The sequence below is a fragment of the Eschrichtius robustus genome, chromosome 8, assembly GCF_028021215.1.
Source record: "Eschrichtius robustus isolate mEscRob2 chromosome 8, mEscRob2.pri, whole genome shotgun sequence".
Taxonomy (NCBI): domain Eukaryota; kingdom Metazoa; phylum Chordata; class Mammalia; order Artiodactyla; family Eschrichtiidae; genus Eschrichtius; species Eschrichtius robustus.
The window spans coordinates 127,360,230-127,381,386 of NC_090831.1; the positions used below are offsets into that span (position 1 = coordinate 127,360,230).

At 47.5% G+C, this 21,157-nt stretch overlaps 1 protein-coding gene across 1 annotated transcript in view; it reads left to right on the top strand.

The window, feature by feature from the left end:
• Nucleotides 1-21,157, top strand: part of DPP6 (dipeptidyl peptidase like 6) — a 780,578-nt gene that overhangs the window by 657,317 nt on the left and 102,104 nt on the right. The window contains exon 10 of the mRNA XM_068550205.1: nt 338-435. Coding sequence (XP_068406306.1) covers nt 338-435 — 98 coding nt within the window. The remainder of the gene's footprint in view (nt 1-337; nt 436-21,157) is intronic.

Consider the following 21,157-nt stretch of genomic DNA (forward strand, 5'->3'; position numbering starts at 1 on the left):
GGCCAACAGAATTCAGACGCCCACTTCCAAATCGGAGGCATGAGCTGGTGGACCCATCTGACGCCTGCCCTGTGTAGGCCTGAGTCCCTCCCTCACCCCAGCATCTCCGTCTGTGGGGGCAGAGGAGCATGGGCCACCAGACCCAGCAGCCTTGTCTTTCCTACCCTGCCAGGCCAGTGCGTGTCCAGGGAGGGGGAGCAGGGATGAGCAGCTTCCTCTTAAAGGACTGCGTCCTCCCCACGCTGAGCCTCTTGTGAATATCCTGGCAGCCTTAGTGCCCAGGCCAGTCCAGGCGGGAGGCGGCTCACTCACATCTCTGTCCCCTTTTATTTCCCAGGCTGGATGTGAAAACCCCAGTATCTCCCTGCACGTCATTGGCCTAAACGGACCCACGCACGACCTGGAGATGATGCCGCCGGACGATCCACGGATGAGGTTTGCACCCCTTTCCTCAATTATGTTAGGACGATAATAACGAGACCAGCGTCCATTTACATGGTCTCTTTAGGCTCAGCTTTATTTTCCTGCTAATCTGAACATCCAAGAAAAAGGTACATTTTCTGAAGTTTTCCTTACTGCTTTATGATGTGGTTTTTCTGGGAAAGGAACACCAGTCAAACCAATGCTGCTATTTCTTGCCTTATGTCGGGCCCAGATTCTCCTCCCCGGAGGCTGGGCTTCGGGGGCGGTGGGGGCAGGTAGGACTGGTCAGCCACGCCTGTCCAGAGGGAGCACATGGCCGGGCACGTGGCAGGCTTCGGAGGGCACCCCTCGGAGGAGCAGATGCAGTCTTTCCAAGAAAATCCATGTAACCGGACCTCCTGTGAATGGCGCCCCATTTTCAGAGCATTATTTTAGAGCGTTACTGTCTTTTGCCAGCTCCAGGAACTGAGTGGTGAATCCTGTTCCAATGAACCAAATCTCCCAGTTGGCATAACAACCGTGTATTTGGTGGAACATGTTGACAAAGGCAACTGTCTTGTTATTAAAGGCTGTAGGTGGATCTTATTTCCTAATCAAAAGAACTGAGTAAAATCTATCTTTGTGAAAGGGTCTGAATATCAATTTCATTCTGTCCCAAAGTTCAAGCAGGCTGGGGACTGGTTATACTTCCAGAGTCCACTTATATCAGCGTTAAACCTCGCCCTGTTGGGAATATTGACGGGAGACTCAGAAGGAGAAGGGAATGGCACCAGGACCCACCCGTTTATAGATCTGCAAGTCTGTACGTGGGCCCAGTTAAGTTGAGAATGATCCATTCTGAGGGTCAGCAGATATCCAGCCCACGTTTTGCCGTGACTCCAGCCCGAGTCTTCACTATTCAGTTACGAAACTCTACATTATTAGTAGCTCTGGCAGCTTCCGGAAGGGCAGGAACCATGGCCTCAGCCACTCTTACTCCTCCACAGGCCCAGCTCAGGGCGAGGCACACGGGCATTTGGATCCACTGGTCCGTGATGGCGTGGTCTCCTCCTGTGGTGGCTTCCACCGCCATCCTTGGCCGGACCCACCTGCCTGGGGCCTCTGCAGGATCCCGCTGAGGTTCTTTCAGCTCTTCTGTCTCCAGTGATGTGTAAAATGCTGTGAGGTCCTCAGGTGGACAGGCCAAGCCCAGGGCTGCCCGCTGCCTCTCGCTCCCCGCCCTGGAGCGGCCTTCCTTCTCATGCAGCTGGTCCCAAGGCCTGGCTCTCCATGGCCCCTCCTAGGGGAGTGGGTCCTTAGTGTGCGCTGGTCGGGGAGTCGAGTCAATTTGGCTGATGGGATGGTATTCTTGCTGGGATAGAAGAAACATTGCGATTATTGCTTTGTCTTCTCTGCCGAAGACCCAGGCATTTCATTGTTTTCTTCCAGCTCCATCCGTGCCAAGCCTCCTGGGGCCTGGTCCAGCAAACTCTCTGAATTGATATGGAAAGTCACCTGGAAAATTTAAGCCATCTGTTTGAGTTAATTGAAAATCTCGTTTAGTCCATTTGGTGATGCTGTTTCCGCAGGCTTGATTAGCTTCAAGGACAAGGAAAAACTCGCCTCCGTCAGGGCTGTTGAGACGCGGGCCTCAGGTTTTTTGCTTCTCCAGTTTCCTAAGCTAAACGCGGTGATGCTTTTCCTATGCAGTGTAAATAGCAGAATGTTAATGTCACACTTTCTCATCTCCTTCTCCGTCACAGCCTTGGGATTTTTCAAAGTGAGCGCAGATCTATCAGAAATCATGCAGTCAATGTGAGCAGCCGTTTATCGAGCGTTTATTATTTGCGTCCGTTAGACTGAGAATTTAGCATGAAAGAAACACGGAGGTTACGATGTAGGGGAAGGATAGGCCTTGAATGAATGGTTATAAGCAAGTGAAGGATTGCAGGCTTGAGAGGGGGCGTGTCGAGTGGGGGGCCTGGAAGAGGAGGCCCCCCAAGTCTGAGGCTTTCTCGCCCCTGCCCTGCCGATATTCGGGGCCAGGGAATCCCTTGCTGTGGGGGCTGCCCTCTGCACCGTGGGGACCTCAGCCACGTCCTTGCCTTCCCCCAGTGGATGCCGCGTGGCGGTCAGAGATGCCGCAGACTGAGAACCGCTGGTTCCCAGTGAAGGGTCGCAGGCCGGCTGTCGGGGTCCAGGTCCCAGTTCTGTGCTCCCGGGCAAGTTACTCTTCGCCTGCGTCATTCTGTTTCCTCAGCTGCAAAATGGGGTTGAATATTAGTAGTAAAAAGGTTTGCTCTTGTGGGTGGCCGTGAATATTAGATAGGTCACACAGCACAGGGCTGTCACCCCATCTCACGGCTGTAAATCCTGCCTGTAGGCCGGCAACACTCCCCTTTGGAACTCAGCCCTGCCCTGCCCTCGGAACTTCAGGTCCATTTCTAACTGGCGGCCCAACATCTCCCCTTAAACTGGCCAGGTTGTGGTTCTCAGGCAAAGTAAATGAGCGTGTGTTGAAGATTTTATTTAACTCATTAATTGATAAGGGAACCAGTGCGGTGTTAGAACCAGTCCAAAAGGCATTTGATAAGCTAGCTGTATGTGGACAGTTTGACAAAGAAATGTAAGGATAAGTTTGGGCGTTACAGATCCCCCGGGGCCCTAAACTGTAACCTTGGGGGCATCTGACCCACCAGACAAAAATCCATGGAGACGTCCGCCCCAACAGGGGTGTCCAGGCCATCGCAAGCCAAGCCTGGCGTTGCACGGGAAGATACGCAGTGATCTCGTTTGCTCTTTGCAGGTTTCAGAGAAAGTCTCTAACTATCTCTAAATGGCGACCCAAACTGAACTCAGTGAAAATGGAATTCCCGTTCCCCCTGGAAACCTGCTCCCGGCAGCCTTCCCGTCTCTGTTCAGGGCAGCGACCTTCTGGCACTCAGGCCTCTGACTTCACTCTGTGTCTTCCACAGGGTATTCCTCCTGTGTAGCCAGCATCCGATGGCCTCTCCCCTGTCCCGTCTCCCCTCCTGCCCCCCCCAGGGCCCTCTCCTAAACCGTGTCAGATCACTGCTCCCTCCGCTCAGAACTCCCTGCGCTTTCCCGTCCCTCTGGGGTAGAAGCCAGACTTCCTACGGTGGCCTAAAAGCCCCAAGTGCCCTGCTAACCTCTACTCCACCTCCCCCCACCCTCCTCAAGTCTGCAGGGCCTCACCCCTTATCCGGGGCGTGGCCGGGTCCTGGCTCTGCCACAAAGCTCCTCCACACAGCTGGCCCGCAGGTGCTCTAGGTCCTGGCCAGCACCCTTCCCGCCCCACTCTAGTTTTCTTCACAGAAGGAGTCCCAGCAGGATGTTCCCCACACTTTATTCCTGTGTCCCTTCCCCGCCCATCACCTAGAACATAAACTCCACGAGGCAGGGATTTTGTCTGTTTTGTGCAAAGCCCGATCTCCAGTTCCGGAGCAGGGCCTGGCGCGTAGTACAAGCTTGGTAAACCTTTGCTGAATGGGCAAATTAAGTTTAAAATTAGCCAGTAAAATCCTATTTCATTGGAGCCACATTATTATGATGGTTTCCGTGCCCTCGTACATTGGATGTCTTAAGCTGAGTGCAGTTTAGGGGATCCTTTCTAATTACAGGAAGGTGATCTGACCTGTGACAGATCTGTACTGTACACTATGTAAATGGCTAACAAGTCAGTTGCAAACCAACTGAATGTACAAATCTTAGTGCTGGTGCTGAAATCTCTTCAGAATGGTCATTATGATCGCAAAGTTTGTTTCAAAATTTGCAAGCATCAAGTGTCAGTAAAACTGAAGGTGAAACACTAATGAATGTTGAGTTCTCATGCTTTAGGTGTACTTCCTTTTTAGAGTTTTTGGTTCTCTGCTATTTTTACTGTACTGTTTCATTTAAATTTCCTACACGTGAACTTTGTGCGATTGAAATAAAACTGCAGTATATACATGTTAAAAACAAACAAAAAACCAAACCAAAACAAAAATCCTATTTCAATAGGATTCTTGAAGATATGGATTCCTTTGGTTATCCTAGTACTTTTCTAAGAACCAAAACTTTAAAAGTATTTAGCCATTGCTGACATCCTGCTGTCTCAAATACAGGACGCCGTAGGGGAGACCACACTTTACCCATCCTGGGTTTTCAGCTGAGAGTCTCACAACAAGACAGATTAACAAGAGGGAAAAAAAACCAGTTCATTCACGCGTGCGGTGCACATCACCTGGAAAAAAATCTCAGCAAAAAACAGCTCAGAGCATCGATTTACAGCTACAGCTTTTACAGCATCTTCAACCAGGAACAATAAATTCATAGAGAATTAACAAGACAAGGAAAGCAGGTTTAGGGTTCCAAGGGCGGCAGCCGTGGGAAGGTAAATAAACCAGAGGACCTAGTGGAGGAAGGTGTGCTTGCAGGTTCCCCGGTGCATCTCTGGGCCAATCAGAGTCTGTCTCCAGGAAAAGGAGACTATTTCTTGCCTTCAGGCAGAAAAGGGGGAGTTTTTTCTGGGTTTGCTGCTTCCTAATTGCCTTCAGCTCAAAATAATTTTCATGTCAAAAAGGCATATTTGGGGGTGACATAATATTCTGGTTTCTTTCAGCACTAAACGAACTAATCTAGAAAAGGTAACAATAAGACACTTACTTTGTGGAGGAATGGAAAAAGGAAGGAGACCTAAATAATGTCCTCAAAGATCTAGGCAGGGACAAACAAAGAAATATGTAACAGTAAAAAGGTAAGTGCCACAAAATAGGCATCTGTTCTTTTCAGAATTTTGCTGAAGGAGTGAGAAATCCAGGGAGGAGGGTCAGGGGGAGGAGGAGGGCTTGGAGGCACAGGCAGGATTTGGCCTCACTGGGACATGGCTAGAGGGATATTCCAGGACCCAGGAGGGTGCGGGCAGTTCCTGGATCAGGCGTGAGGCCCAGTTGTGGTTGTGGATTGAATTATAAAATTGTGTGTGACCCCAGGGCTATTTACATTCTCCTTTTCTCCTTCCAAACTGGGCGTCTCCGTTTGCTGGCTTGCTTCCACCCTTGTCCTTCCCTCTGCCCTGCCCTCGGGAGCAAGGGCGTGGCTGTCCTGTCCCATGGGCTGGTGGCTGTGTCCCCTGGGGGCCTCACGCAGCCCGGATGTGGGTCCCACCTTCTCCCATTCCACAGAGGCCGGGGCCTAGGACCCAGAGGTTAAGGGATGGGTCTGAATCCACACAGAGCCTGAGGGGGGCCCTGAACTCAAGCCAGGCCGGGTCACCCCTCCCTCCCCGCACAGCCTCCACGGAAAGAAGCGGAGAGTTCCGGAAGGCCAGGGGTCACTTTCGGCAGGCTGGTCAGAGCCATCGAGAGGAAGAAGTCAGACGCTTCCTCTGTCAGCCGTCTCACCTTTATGCCATTCACTTCCCGTCCTCTGTTGTTTGCTTGTCAACCAGCCTGAGCTCCCCTCCAAGAGTTCTCAGGGGAAGATGAAGACCGGGTCCCGAATCCTTGCCCTGGGAAACTCCTACTGGCATCGGCACGTGCCAGGTGCTGGGTTAGGCCCGTGATGGCCCCTCCACCTGTGGCTCGAGTCCAGGTACCGCGGCGCCTCGTGATCAGTGGCCGTGTGCAGCGTGGCGGGAGCGTGGGTGGCGAGTGCCAGGGAGGGCGTCACACGCAGCCTCGCCACTCACGATGCCAGAGCAGAGCTGAGGCCACCTGGGAGAAGGGTTCCACCAAAGAGAACTAAGGACGGTGACCCCAGTGACACTAGGCCGAAGGAACGGGGGTGATGCGTCCCAAGCCTCTCCAGGAAGTGCAAGCGCAGCTTCTCCTGTGGGTGGAAGAATCTAAGTGGAAAGCATTATGCCCCGCGGGTCCTGCAGTTTTTACCATTTCACGGAGAAGCCCAGCTGCACCGATAAAAACAAAAGCAGTTGTTTTTTGCTGTTTTCTTCGGGCCTCTGCGGAGCTGCTGAGCTGGGTGTTGAATTAAGATGCAGCAGATCCCCAGCAGGATCATGCTGAAGACGTGTTGCACTACGCTGATGTGTGTTTCTATTCTCCTCCTACAAACACCCCGTCAGATGCAGTCCAGCCGCCGGCCCGGGGCGCCCGTCCTGACTGCCTGGCAGCATCAGGTCGTCAGGGGGTTGTTCACAGAGCCTGAGAAGGGAAGCAGGCGCTGTGTCCCTGATGCTCCCAGGCTAGCGACGGCCTCTTCCCGCCCACCACCCCTCACTTTTATTTTATTTCACTCCGTGTATTCACTTTACTCTCCAGCACCAAGATCTAGATGTGCCCCGTTCAGGGCACACCTTCCTTGGTCAGTGCAAGAGCTCTCGTGTATTTGTGCTTTTCAACTTTATTCTCTACCCTCATGCTCCCCCACCTCTTGGGCACCGATTTAAAATGTGTTTGAGCAGGCTTTTCCCCATCAGTGTTTGTAAAATGTACTGTTGCATGTGTGTGTGTGCACTTAACTTCACACACATGGCACTGTGATACAGACACAAAAACATAGATGTGTGTGCACGTCTGTGTGGATCTGTTGCCTCTTTTTTCACCCGGGACTCTGTAAAGACCCAGCGCATCAATATGTGTGTGTGCAGCTCGCTGCTTCTAACTGTGCACGTTCCCAGGAAGCTTGCCCTCTCGGGGCGCCGCTGCCTCCAGGCTCCTCCTACAAGTGCATGGCCCGTGATGCACCGCCTTCTGACCTCGAGAGGAAAGGCAGCTTCTTTCTGCCCAATCTGTAGGAAGTATGGACTCCCTGAGAGACTGGTATATTGGATCCAGTGCAAGCCTTTATTCAGGATTAGGGGCAAGACAGAGGTCATCAGAGCAATGGAAACATCACAGAAAAACAGGGTCTTCATTCCTAATGACCTGAGCCCCACCCCCGTCAACAATTAACCACCACCTCCATTCTCACAACCACTACCATCACTACCACCACCACCATCACCTCCTCCACCACCATCACCACCATCACCATCACCTCCTCCAACACCATCACCGTCATCACCATCATCACCGTCACCACCACATCATCACCACCACCACCATCATCATCACCATCATTATCACCACCACCATCACCACCATCACCATCACCTCCTCCACCACCATCACCGTCACCACCATCATCACCATCACCATCACCACCACCACCATCACCACCACATCATCACCACCACCACCATCATTATCACCACCACCATTGCCACCATCACCACCACCTCCATCACCAACACAACTGCCGTCACCACCACCTGACTTGCCCATTGTTGCTTTTTTAATTAGGGATAGAACCAAGTCTTGAACCCAAGATTCCAGACACCTAACCCACCACTCATTTCATTGTTCAAGAGTTTTCACATCTACTGTGTTTCACTTTGTGCTTAAACTTTCAGGTGGCACAAAGATAGAAGACAATTTCTATAAGTCTCTCCTTCCTAGTTTCCTCCATCAGGGGTCTGGCCAGGGTTTGGGGTTTTTCAAAGCTCGTCAGGTGATTCAGAAGTGTGGCCAAGGCGGCAAAGCCCTTCTCGGGAGCAGTAGTTTTCATCTGGGATGGAAGGTCTGTCTCATTTTCAATATTTTTTTTTTGAGTTTTATTTTTTATTTTTATTGCTTTACAATGGTGCGTCAGTTTCTGCTTTTATAACAAAGTGAATCAGTTATGCATATACATATGTTCCCATATCTCTTCCCTCTTGCATCTCCATCCCTCCCACCCTCCCTGTCCCACCCCTCTAGGTGGTCACAAAGCACCGAGCTGATCTCCCTGTGCTATGCGGCTGCTTCCCACTAGCTAGCTATTTTAGGTCTGGCAGTGTATATATGTCCATGCCACTCTCTCACTTTGCCCCAGCTTACCCTTCCCCCTCCCCTTATCCTCAACTCCATTCTCTAGTAGGTCTGCATCTTTATTCCCGTCTTGCCCCTAGGATCTTCTGATGATTTTCTTTCTTTTTTTTTTTTCCGATTCTATATATATGTTTTAGCATATGGTATTTGTTTTTCTCTTTCTGACTTACTTCACTCTGTATGACAGTCTCTAGGTCCACCCACCTCACTACAAATAACTCGGTTTCGTTCCTTTTTATGGCTGAGTAATATTCCATTATATATATTTGCCACATCTTCATTATCCATTCATCTGTCGATGGACACTTAGGTTGCTTGCATGTCCTGGCTATTGTAAATAGAGCTGCAATGAACATTTTGGTACATGACTCATTTTGAATTATGGTTTTTTTAGGGTATATGCCCTGTAGTGGGATGGCTGGGTCGTATGGTAGTTCTATTTTTAGTTTTTTCAGGAACCTCCGTACTCTTCTCCATAGTGGCTGTGTCAATTTACATTCCCACCAACAGTGCAAGAGGGTTCCCTTTTCTCCACACCCTCTCCAGCATTTATTGTTTGTAGATTTTTTGATGATGGCCATTCTGACCAGTGTGAGATGATATCTCATTGTAGTTTTGATTTGCATTTCTGTAATGATTAATGATGTTGAGCATTCTTTCATGTGTTTGTTGGCCATCTGTATATCTTCTTTGGAGAAATGTCTATTTAGGTCTTCTGCCCATTTTTGGATTGGGTTGTTTGTTTTTTTGATATTGAGCTGCCTGAGTTGCTTGTATGTTTTGGAGATTAAACCTTTGTCAGTTGCTTCATTTGCAAATATTTTCTCCCATTCTGAGGGTTGTCTTTTCATCTTGTTTATCGTTTCCTTTGCTGTGCAAAAGCTTTTAAGTTTCATTAGGTCCCATTTGTTTATTTGTGTTTTTATTTCCATTTCTCTAGGAGGTGGGCCAAAAAGGATCTTGCTGTGATTTATGTCGTAGAGTGTTCTGCCTATGTTTTCCTCTAAGAGTTTGATGGTGTCTGGCCTTACATTTAGGTCTTTAATCCATTTTGAGTTTATTTTTGTGTATGGTGTTAGGGAGTGTTCTAATATCATTCTTTTACATGTAGCTGTCCAGTTTTCCCAGCACCACTTATTGAAGAGGCTGTCTTTTCTCCACTGTATTATATTCTTGCCTCTTTTATCAAAGATAAGGTGACCATATGTGTGTGGGTTTATCTTTGAGCTTTCTTTTTTTTTTTTTTTTATTTTGAAACAGCATTTCATTTATTTATTTATTTATTTATTTTTTAAACATCTTTATTGGAGTATAATTGCTTTACAATGGTGTGTTAGTTTCTGCTTTATAACAAAGTGAATCAGTTATACATATACATATGTTCCCATATCTCTTCCCTCTTGCATCTCCCTCCCTCCCACCCTCCCTATCCCACCCCTCTAGGTGGTCACAAAGCACCGAGCTGATCTCCCTGTGCTATGCGGCTGCTTCCCACTAGCTATCTATTTTACATTTGGTAGTGTATATATGTCCATGACACACTCTCACCCTGTCACATCTCACCCCTCCCCCTCCCCATATCCTCAAGTCCATTCTCTAGTAGGTCTGTATCTTTATTCCCGTCTTGCCACTAGGTTCTTCATGACCTTTTTTTTTTTTTCCCTTAGATTCCATATCTATGTGTTAGCATACTGTATTTGTTTTTCTCTTTCTGACTTACTTCACTCTGTATGACATACTCTAACTCCATCCACCTCATTACAAATACCTACATTTCATTTCTTTTTATGGCTGAGTAATATTCCATTGTATATATGTGCCACATCTTCTTTATCCATTCATCCGATGCTGGACACTTAGGTTGCTTCCATGTCCTGGCTATTGTAAATAGAGCTGCAATGAACATTTTGGTACATGACTCTTTTTGAATTATGGTTTTCTCAGGGTATATGCCCAGTAGTGGGATTGCTGGGTCATATGGTAGTTCTGTGTTTAGTTTTTTCAGGAACCTCCATACTCTTCTGCATAGTGGCTGTGTCAATTTACATTCCCACCAACAGTGCAAGAGGGTTCCCTTTTCTCCACACCCTCTCCAGCATTTATTGTTTGTAGATTTTTTGATGATGGCCATTCTGACCGGTGTGAGATGATACCTCATTGTAGTTTTGATTTGCATTTCTCTAATGATTAATGATGTTGAGCATTCTTTCATGTGTCTGTTGGCCATCTGTATATCTTCTTTGGAGAAATGTCTAGTTAGGTCTTCTGCCCATTCTTGGATTGGGTTGTTTGTTTTTTTGTTATTGAGCTGCATGAGCTGCTTGTAAATCTTGGAGATTAATCCTTTGTCAGTTGCTTCATTTGCAAATATTTTCTCCCATTCTGAGGTGGTCTTTTTGTCTTGTTTATGGTTTCCTTTGCTGTGCAAAAGCTTTTAAGTTTCATTAGGTCCCATTTGTTTATTTGTGTTTTTATTTCCATTTCTCTAGGGGCAGGGTCAAAAAGGATCTTGCTGTGATTTATGTCGTAGAGTGTTCTGCCTATGTTTTCCTCTAAGAGTTTGATAGTGTCTGGCCTTACACTTAGGTCTTTAATCCATTTTGAGTTTATTTTTGTGTATGGTGTTAGGGAGTGTTCTAATTTCATTCTTTTACATGTAGCTGTCCAGTTTTCCCAGCACCACTTATTGAAGAGGCTGTCTTTTCTCCACTGTATTATATTCTTGCCTCCTTTATCAAAGATAAGGTGACCATATGTGTGTGGGTTTATCTCTGGGCTTTCTATCCTGTTCCATTGATCTATATTTCTGTTTTTGTGCCAATACCATACTGTCTTGATTACTGTAGCTTTGTAGTATAGTTTGAAGTCAGGGAGCCTGATTCCTCCAGCTCCATTTTTCTTTCTCAAGATTGCTTTGGCTATTCGGGGTCTTTTGTGTTTCCATACAAATTGTGAAATTTTTTGTTCTAGTTCTGTGAAAAATGCCAGTGGTCGTTTGATAGGGATTGCATTGAATCTGTAGATTGCTTTGGGTAGTAGAGTCATTTTCACAATGTTGATTCTTCCAATCCAAGAACATGGTATATCTCTCCATCTATTTGTATCATCTTTTAATTTCTTTCATCAGTGTCTTATAATTTTCTGCATACAGGTCTTTTGTTTCCTTAGGTAGGTTTATTCCTAGATATTTTATTCTTTCTGTTGCAGTGATAAATGGGAGTGTTTTCTTAATTTCACTTTCAGATTTTTTATCATTAGTGTATAGGAATGCAAGAGATTTCTGTGCATTAATTCTGTATCCTGCTACTTTACCAAATTCATTGATTAGCTCTAGTAGGTTTCTGGTAGCATCTTTAGGATTCTCTATGTATAGTATCATGTCATCTGCAAACAGTGACAGCTTTACTTCTTCTTTTCCGATTTGGATTCCTTTTATTTCTTTTTCTTCTCTGATTGCTGTGGCTAAAACTTCCAAAACTATGTTGAATAATAGTGGTGAGAGTGGGCAACCTTGTCTTGTTCCTGATCTTAGTGGAGATGGTTTCAGTTTTTCACCATTGAGGACGATGTTGGCTGTGGGTTTGTCATATATGGCCTTTATTATGTTGAGGAAAGTTCCCTCTATGCCTACTTTCTGGAGGGTTTTTATCATAAATGTGTGTTGAATTTTGTTGAAAGCTTTCTCTGCATCTATTGAGATGATCATATGGTTTTTCTCCTTCGATTTGTTAGTATGGTGTATCACGTTGATTGAGTTGCATATATTGAAGAATCCTTGCATTCCTGGGATAAACCCCACTTGATCATAGTATATGATCCTTTTAATGTGCTGTTGGATTCTGTTTGCTAGTAGTTTGTTGAGGATTTTTGCATCTATGTTCATCAGTGATATTGGCCTGTAGTTTTCTTTCTTTGTGACGTCTTTGTCTGATTTTGGTATCAGAGTGATGGTGGCCTCATAGAATGAGTTTGGGAGTGTTCCTCCCTCTGCTGTATTTTGGAAGAGTTTGAGAAGGATAGGTGTTAGCTCTTCTCTAAATGTTTGATAGAATTCGCCTGTGAAGCCATCTGGTCCTGGGCTTTTGTTTGTTGGAAGATTTTTAATCACAGTTTCCATTTCAGTGCTTGTGATTGGTCTGTTCATATTTTCTATTTCTTCCTGGTTCAGTCTTGGAAGGCTGTGCATTTCTAAAAATTTGTCCATTTCTTCCAGGTTGTCCATTTTATTAGCATATAGTTGCTTGTAGTAATCTCTCGTGATCCTTTGTATTTCTGCAGTGTCAGTTGTTACTTCCCCTTTTTCATTTCTAATTCTATTGATTTGAGTCCTCTCCCTTTTTTTCTTGATAAGTCTGGCTAATGGTTTATCAATTTTGTTTATCTTCTCAAAGAACCAGCTTTTAGTTTTATTGATCTTTGCTATCGTTTCCTTCATTTCTTCTTCATTTATTTCCGATCTGATCTTTATGATTTCTTTCCTTCTGCTAACTTTGGGGTTTTTTTGTTCTTCTTTCTCTAATTGCTTTAGGTGTAAGGTTAGGTTGTTTATTTGAGATATTTCTTGTTTCTTAAGGTAGGCTTGTATAGCTATAAACTTCCCTCTTAGAACTGCTTTTGCTGCATCCCATAGGTTTTGGGTAGTTGTGTTTTCATTGTCATTTGTTTCTAGGTATTTTTTGATTTCCTCTTTGATTTCTTCAGTGATCTCTTGCTTATTAAGTAGTGTGTTGTTTAGCCTCCATGTGTTTGTATTTCTTACAGATTTTTTCCTGTAATTGATATCTAGTCTCATAGCATTGTGGTCGGAAAAGATACTTGATACGATTTCAATTTTCTTAAATTTACCGAGGCTTGATTTGTGACCCAAGATATGATCTGTCCTGGAGAATGTTCCATGAGCACTTGAGAAGAATGTGTATTCTGTTGTTTTTGGATGGAATGTCCTATAAATACCGATTAAGTCCATCTTGTTTAATGTATCATTTAAAGCTTGTGTTTCCTTATGTATTTTCATTTTGGATGATCTGTCCATTGGTGAAAGTGGGGTGTTAAAGTCCCCTACTATGATTGTGTTACTGTCGATTTCTGCTTTTATGGCTGTTAGTATTTGCCTTATGTATTGAGGTGCTCCTATGTTGGGTGCATAAATACTTGCAATTGTTATATCTTCTTCTTGGATTGATCCCTTGATCATTATGTAGTGTCCTTCTTTGTCTCTTGTAATAGTCATTGTTTTAAAGTCTATTTTGTCTGATATAAGAATTGCTACTCCAGCTTTCTTTTGATTTCCATTTGCATGGAATATCTTTTTCCATCCCCTCACTTTCAGTCTGTATGTGTCCCTAGGCCTGAAGTGGGTCTCTTGTAGACAGCATATATACGGGTCTTGTTTTTGTATCCATTCAACTAGTCTGTGTCTTTTGGTTGGAGCATTTAATCCATTTACATTTAAGGTAATTATCAATATGTATGTTCCTATTACCATTTTCTTAATTGTTTTGGGTTTATTATTGTAGGTCTTTTCCTTCTCTTGTGTTTCCTGCCTAGACAAGTTCCTTTAGCATTTGTTGTAAAGCTGGTTTGGTGGTGCTGAATTCTCTTAGCTTTTGCTTGTCTGTAAAGCTTTTAATTTCTCCCTCAAATCTGAATGAGATCCTTGCTGGGTAGACTAATCTTGGTTGTAGGTTTTTCTCTTTCGTCACTTTAAATATGTCCTGCCGCTCCCTTCTGGCTTGCAGAGTTTCTGCTGAAAGATCGGCTGTTAACCTTATGGGGATTCCCTTAGGTGTTACTTGTTGTTTTTCCCTTGCTGCTTTTAATATTTGTTCTTTGTATTTAATTTTTGATAGTTTGATTAATATGTGTCTTGGCGTGTTTCTCCTTGGATTTATCCTGTATGGGACTCTCTGTGCTTCCTGGACTTGATTAACTATTTCCTTTCCCATATTAGGGAAGTTTTCAACTATAATCTCTTCAGATATTTTCTCAGTCCCTTTCTTTTTCTCTTCTTCTTCTGGGACCCCTATAATTCGAATGTTGGTGCGTTTAATGTTGTCCCAGAGGTCTCTGAGACTGTCCTCAGTTCTTTTCATTCTTTTTTCTTTATTCTGCTCTGCAGTAGTTATTTCCACTATTTTATCTTCCAGGTCACTTATCCGTTCTTCTGCCTCAGTTATTCTGCTATTGATCCCTTCTAGAGAATTTTTAATTTCATTGATTGTGTTGTTCATCATTGCTTGTTTGCTCTTTAGTTCTTCTAGGTCCTTGTTAAACGTTTCTTGTATTTTCTCCATTCTATTTCCAAGATTTTGTATCATCTTTACTATCATTATTCTGAATTCTTTTTCAGGTAGACTGCCTATTTCTTCTTCATTTGTTTGGTCTGGTGCATTTTTGCCTTGCTCCTTCATCTGCTGTGTGTTTCTCTGTCTTCTCATTTTGCTTAACTTACTGTGTTTGGGGTCTCCTTTTCGCAGGCTGCGGGTTCATTGTTCCCGTTGTTTTTGGTGTCTGCTCCCAGTGGGTAAGGTTGGTTCAGTGGCTTGTGGAGGCTTCCTGGTGGAGGAGACTAGTACCTGTTTTCTGGTGGATGAGGCTGGATCTTGTCTTTCTGGTGGGCAGGTCCACATCTGGTGGTGTGTTTTGAGGTGTCTGTGGCCTTATTGTGATTTTAGGCAGCCTCTGTGCTAATGGATGGGGTTGTGTTCCTATCTTGCTAGTTGTTTGGCACAGGGTGTCCTGCAGTGTAGCTTGCTGGTCGTTGAGTGAAGCTGGGTCTTGGTGTTGAGATGGAGATCTCTGGGAGGTTTTCACCATTTGGTATTACGTGGAGCTGGGAGGTCTCTTGTGGACCAGTGTCCTGAAGTTGGCTCTCCCACCTCAGAGGCACAGCCCTGATGCCTGCCTGGAGCACCAAGAGCCTTTCATCCACACGGCTCAGAATAAAAGGGAGAAAAAATAGAAAGAAAGAAAGAAGATAAGATAAAATAAAGTAAAATAAAGTTATTAAAATAAAAAATAATTATTAAGAAAAAAAATTTTTTAAGTAATAAAAAAAAAAACAACAGACGGACAGAACCCTAGGACAAATGGTGAAAGCAAAGCTATACAGACAAAATCTCACACAGAAGCATACACATACACACTCACAAAAAGAGGAAAAGGGGAAAAAATATATATATATCGTTGCTCCCAAAGTCCACCTCCTAAATTTGGGATGATTCGTTGTCTGTTCAGGTGTTCCACAGATGCAGGTACATCAGGTTGATGGTGGAGATTTAATCCGCTGCTCCTGAGGCTGCTGGGAGAGATTTCCCTTTCTCTTCTGTGTTTGCACAGCTCCCGGGGCTCAGCTTTGGATTTGGCCCCGCCTCTGCGTGTAGGTCGCCTGAGGGCGTCTGTTCTTTGCTCAGACGGGACGGGGTTAAAGGAGCAGCTGCTTCGGGGGCTCTGGCTCACTCAGGCCGGGGGGAGGGAGCGGTACGGAGGAGGCGGGGCGAGCCTGCGGCGGCAGAGGCGTCGTGACGTTGCACCAGCCCGAGGCGCGCAGTGTGTTCTCCCGGGGGAGTTGTCCCTGGATCACGGGAGCCTGGCCGTGGCGGGCTGCACCGGCTCCCGGGAGGGGCGGTGTGGAGAGTGAGCTGTGCTCGCACACGGGCTTCTTGGTGGCGGCAGCAGCAGCCTTAGTGTCTCATGCCCGTCTCTGGGGTCCGCGCTGATAGCCGCGGCTCGTGCCCGTCTCTGGAGCTCGTTTAGGCGGCGCTCTGAATCCCCTCTCCTTGCGCGCCGCGAAACAAAGAGGTAAGACAAAGTCTCTTGCCTGTTCGGCAGCTGCAGACTTTTCCCGGACTCCTTCCCGGCTCGCCGTGGCGCACTAGCCCCTTCAGGCTGTGTTCACGCCGCCAACCCCAGTCCTCTCCCTGCGATCCGATCGCAGCCCGAGCCTCAGCTCCCAGCCCCGCCCGCCCCGGCGGGGGAGCAGACAAGCCTCTCGGGCTGGTGAGTGCTGCTCGGCACCGAGCCTCTGTGCGGGAATCTCTCCGCTTTGCCCTCCGCACCCCTGTGGCTGCGCTCTCCTCCGTGGCTCCGAAGCTCCCCCCTCCGCCACCCGCAGTCTCCGCCCGCGAAGGGGCTTCCTAGTGTATGGAAACTCATTTTCAAATTAAAGATACTGTCCCCCACCTCCATCCCTGAATCTGCCATTCTACTAACATATTTCTAATCTAGGCTTTTGTCTTTATATTAAAGTCTGTGGGAAGATATTTGTTTTATCTGAATTTGACTTCCAAATTTATTTGAAAGTGTTTGAGGGGTGAATTACAAATGCATAAATGATCTCTAACACCCACAGAGCTAGACCTCACTCTGTTTCTACCTCATGTGTTAAAGTAATGACCTGGGTACCGAAATATTCAAATGAGTTCATCTTAGCAAGCAGTTGAAGGGGATTGGCTCAACCAGACAGCTTTTGTGTTGACGGTATCAGATCAGGGTGTGCTTTTTATTATCCATGAGGGCAAGAAGCTCTTTGTGGTGACGGCAGAAACATGGAAGCTCCAGTCTGGAGAAATGCCAGATCTTTATTCTATTGATGCATTGTAAAGGGAATTCTCAATGTTACTGTTGATCACAGGTTTCCATGTTCTCTTCAGTCAAAATGTCCAGTGCTTTAGAAGCCTGGAAATCTGATCTTGGATGTCCAGATGAATAAATTTCTGGTGAAGAACGCATGTTCTGCATTGTTGTGGTGCGTGTTTGAAGGGGCAGCCAGATTGTTCTGAAGACGCTGTAACTAGATACGCAGGGAGTGATTAGTGCTGGGCAGACTTACACAGAGCAGGAGGCGTCAGAAAAACCAACCGTGCCTCTGCCTTCCCGTCCCCGTAAGTGAGACCCCTCCATTAGCCAACAAGCTCTATCAGCCAGCAGAACTGTGTTGACATTTGAGGACGTCAGCGACACACCGGACAGGATTTTCAGGTCGTGTCACAAGGCTGGGTGAGCCAGATGACAGTAAACTCAGAGGGCCTAGTGACAGGTACAGGTTTCCCCCATGGACCGCAGTTGGCAAATCCACACAGAGTGGATGGCAGCTGCAGGAGAGTGGGATTTGGCAAATTCACCTGCCGCCTTGTTTTGAAATGTGTCAGCCTGCACTGAGGCATGAACGAGTGGGGTTCACACCTGCCCCCCGAGCAGGCCAGTCCCTCACACCCATCCTCCAAAGGGCTGCCTGTTGCTGGGACTCTGGGGCTGGAAGGGCTCTGAAAGTTCGCCTTATTTCCCTTCCATTTCCTCCACAATTTACAGAGGAGGCAAGGGGACCCCCAGAAGGCAGGTGACTTGCTCAGAATCACGCTGATTCTTCACGGGCCAGGCCTGGAATCCGGGTTTCCAAATCTGCTGTCCTTTGGGGTACCATTTGTTTCTGCTCTGCCCGTTCAAGCTCTCCGAGCTCCCAGGATCTCTGTAAGCAGACCCTTTCCCACCACCGGCTGTGTCCTCTTGTATCTCATTCTCAGGACCAGTGCTTTGAGTGCCTGCTCTGAGCTAGACATTCCGAGGAGGAACGGGATACAGTCCCGCCCCTAAAGACTGATGAGTGGATGGAAGACAGCTTCCTTCACCCTTGGCAGGTGGGGTCTCCTGGGGACTGAGTTCTTCCCATCCCTACTGCTGAGCTTTGGGATAAATCTCTTCTCCCCTCTCCCCAGGGTCTGATTACAAGTCAGAGAATAGCTGCGTCACTGGGTCTTTTGAGCTGAATTACAAATGGTCTCTAGTGGACCCGTCCCTCCTCCTGGTTCTTCTGTCTTAGCCTGAAATCTTCAGAGCGCCGCCCGACATGGTTCTTTCCTTCCCAGTGGGTCATGCGTCTGTGACAGCTACTCGTAGGGATCCCTGCACACACAGAGGCGGCCGCCCTCCGGTTGTCATTTGAGGGACAGAAGCCCACGTGCTGTCTAAAGCACTGACTATCAGGGCTGACGGCCCTTCACCTGGGAGCATCAACATACTAAAGTGTGACTGTGTCCAAAAAAATCTGGACTTTGCCAGGCAGAAGGACTAAGAAGAAGGACCACTGTGATAGGGAGAACGCACCGATCTCGGAAATCTGTGAGCATCTCAAAATCAAACAGGAACAGGTTTTCTTTTGTAGGGTAAAGAAGGAGGGTCACTGGGGTGGGCTGAACCTCGGGAGGGGAAGCCGGACAAGCGGGGGAAATGACCGGTGGGGTGGCGCAGGGAAGCGTCCCCCGGTGGTCAGCTGGTCCCCAGGAGAAGCTGTAGGGGTGCCGTCCATGTTCGGGGGTGTGCTTGCTCAGGCTTGGTGTGAGCAGAGCTCAGGGACCTGAGGGGAGTAGAGGCGCCTGACAGGTCTGGCCCAGGGCAGGCAGCGGGCAAAGGAGCCCTCAGTCAGCTGTGTGGCGGGGATGGGCACGGCAGGGGGTGGGTCTGAGACGGGGCAGTGGGCTTGGGGGAGGTGATCGTCCTGTAGCCAGCACAGGGCGAGGGAAGGGGTGGTGGGATCTGAGGGGAGGGACGTGGACAAGGTACCCGTTGCAGAGAGAAGCCGAGTGGCTCTCCACGTGGGGCTTGGCGGCAGGCCTCGCAGAGCTCAGTGTAGCCCTGCCGCAGGCACCCTCGCTGAGAAAGCGGTGTCGTGGAGAGAGTGCCTGGCGGGGCCAGCCAGCCCTGCGGAGGACTGGCTGCCCGCCTGACCTGCCTGCGCCCGGAGGCCACTCCTCAGGTTCCTCGTCTGCAAAAGGAGGGACCCGGTCCCCTGGCATCTTAGGACCACTCGGCTCGGAGTCCATCCGGGCTCAGGATGTCCCCCGGGCACGTGGGCACCTCAGCTGTGGCTTCCACCTCAAGTGCAGCACTCCGGGCAAGGACAGCTGTGGTCAGGGGGCTGCTGTGGCCTCCCTCTCTGTACTCTCGGTGTCCCAGCAGGAACCAAAGGGATTAATTCCCACAGCGTCTAACCAAGTCTCTGTGCAGAAAGGGGGTGGGGGAGGAAGCCCAGCAGGCCCTGCAGCGCCTGGGTCTCTGCTCCCGTCCCAGGTCGGGAGGGGCAAGGGAAGGAGGAGCACCCGGGTCGCTGGGACACAGAGCCCCGCGGAGCCGGCCAGCAGCGGGGGCTGGACTGTGCGGAGGAAGCAGTGGGACCAGTACCCGCCCTCCCTTCTCCCGTGCTTCGAGCCCCTGCTGCTGCGTCCACGGGGCAGCCAGAGCCCCCTGAAGCCACCTGCACAGGCGAGCCCGCCCCTCCCCAGCACAGAACAGGGTGGAGGAGATGCAGGGGGCCCGCAGAGGCACAGGGGCGGCATCCAGTGTCTCCCCAAGTGGCACCGGGAGTCTCGGTGCCCCGCAGGTGCTTAATTTATATTCTACTGAGTGGACAGGTCAGGTATGTGGGTGGGTGGATGGATGGAGGATGGATGGATGGATGGAGGGACAGACCGATGAACAAAGAGGTGGATGGGTGCTGAGTGTGTGGAAATGGCAGGCTGGAGAAGGGGTGCCGTGAGACTTACCTACATTTCTCCAGTTCAGAGGATTCCCTTCATGTTCGAAGCATGTAAACTGCTAAGTAAGGCCTCCACAGTCCCTTGGACGACACCCCCTCCCATTCCTCATCCCGACATCTGGCTCTGCATGGTAGCCTCACCTCAGACAGAAGGGAAAGGTCACGTGGCCTCTTCCTACGTTGAAAGTGAAATTATGGAAATATACATCAAATAATGACTTGTTTTACAGTCACACCATTCTTGTATTTTGCAAAGTGCAATCTGCCTGCAGATATTTTTGTACAGTTATGTGGCCGCTCCGAGCGCATCTCAGGTGTGGAGCCGTACACTTGATCCCAGCAGCATTTGGTATTTTGTGTCATTTCAGTTTGTTCAACGATGCCTTCTAATAAAGAACATCATTTTTTTTTTTAATTTCCCTCTCAAAGTATTTTTCTGCTCCAGCTTAATCCATGGAATAAACGTCACTGGAAAATTCCAGCGTTAATCGCGGGCTCTTTATTTCACTAGATAAGCAGGCCTTTCGCTCCCTTGCCCTTTATTGCCACACAACTCTCAGAACCTTTGCCAGAATTTGGAAAACCAAGAAGTGACGGCACATTAATCCCTGCGAGAGAAGCAGTGCTCTATTAATATTTTATGGCAAACAAATGGACTAATAAAAAATTCATATACTGCTCGGGAGGACTTACTGTATTTTAATTTGAAGGCATGTTTGGCTGGAGATTCGTAAGAAGGTTGTAATATTTCCTCAGCCAAGATGTGCTTTTCAGCAGCCGCTGTTCCCATGTGCTCCCAGGCTCGGCATGACCCTGCTGCCGTCTGTCAGGGCGGTCCTCACCCTGTACTGAAATTTGTGGGTTCTGTGTCTGTCTCTCCACAAACTGTGAGCTCCCCTATGACCGGGCTTTGGGCCTCTGCCTTCCAGCACCTGGAACTGTGTCCACGCCGAGCCCTGACTAAATAAATGCTCTTTGAATGAGTAAAGGTATTTATGGGCAGATAAAGAGCTTTAGAATAAAGAGAAAATTGGTAGCATTTCTTCCAGGCATCTTGGCTTCCCGTTAATTGTTTGGTTTCATGTTCTTTTTAAAATGCACCTTTTACAATTCTCAAAATATAATTATCTATTTTCTGTGATTATCAAAATGCTTCTGTATCTCACTTCATCTCAACATTGGATCAATCCTTGTGTCTCTCAAAGCGCAGCTCCGTCTCACCTTCTGAGATTATTCTACTTCAAATCCTATTTTCTCCTTTCCTTTAACTGCGGCCAAACTTCCCTTTATTCTAAAGCACCTTATCTGCCTATGAATTCGTTTATTCACTCAAAGAACATCTAGTGAGGGCAGAGAT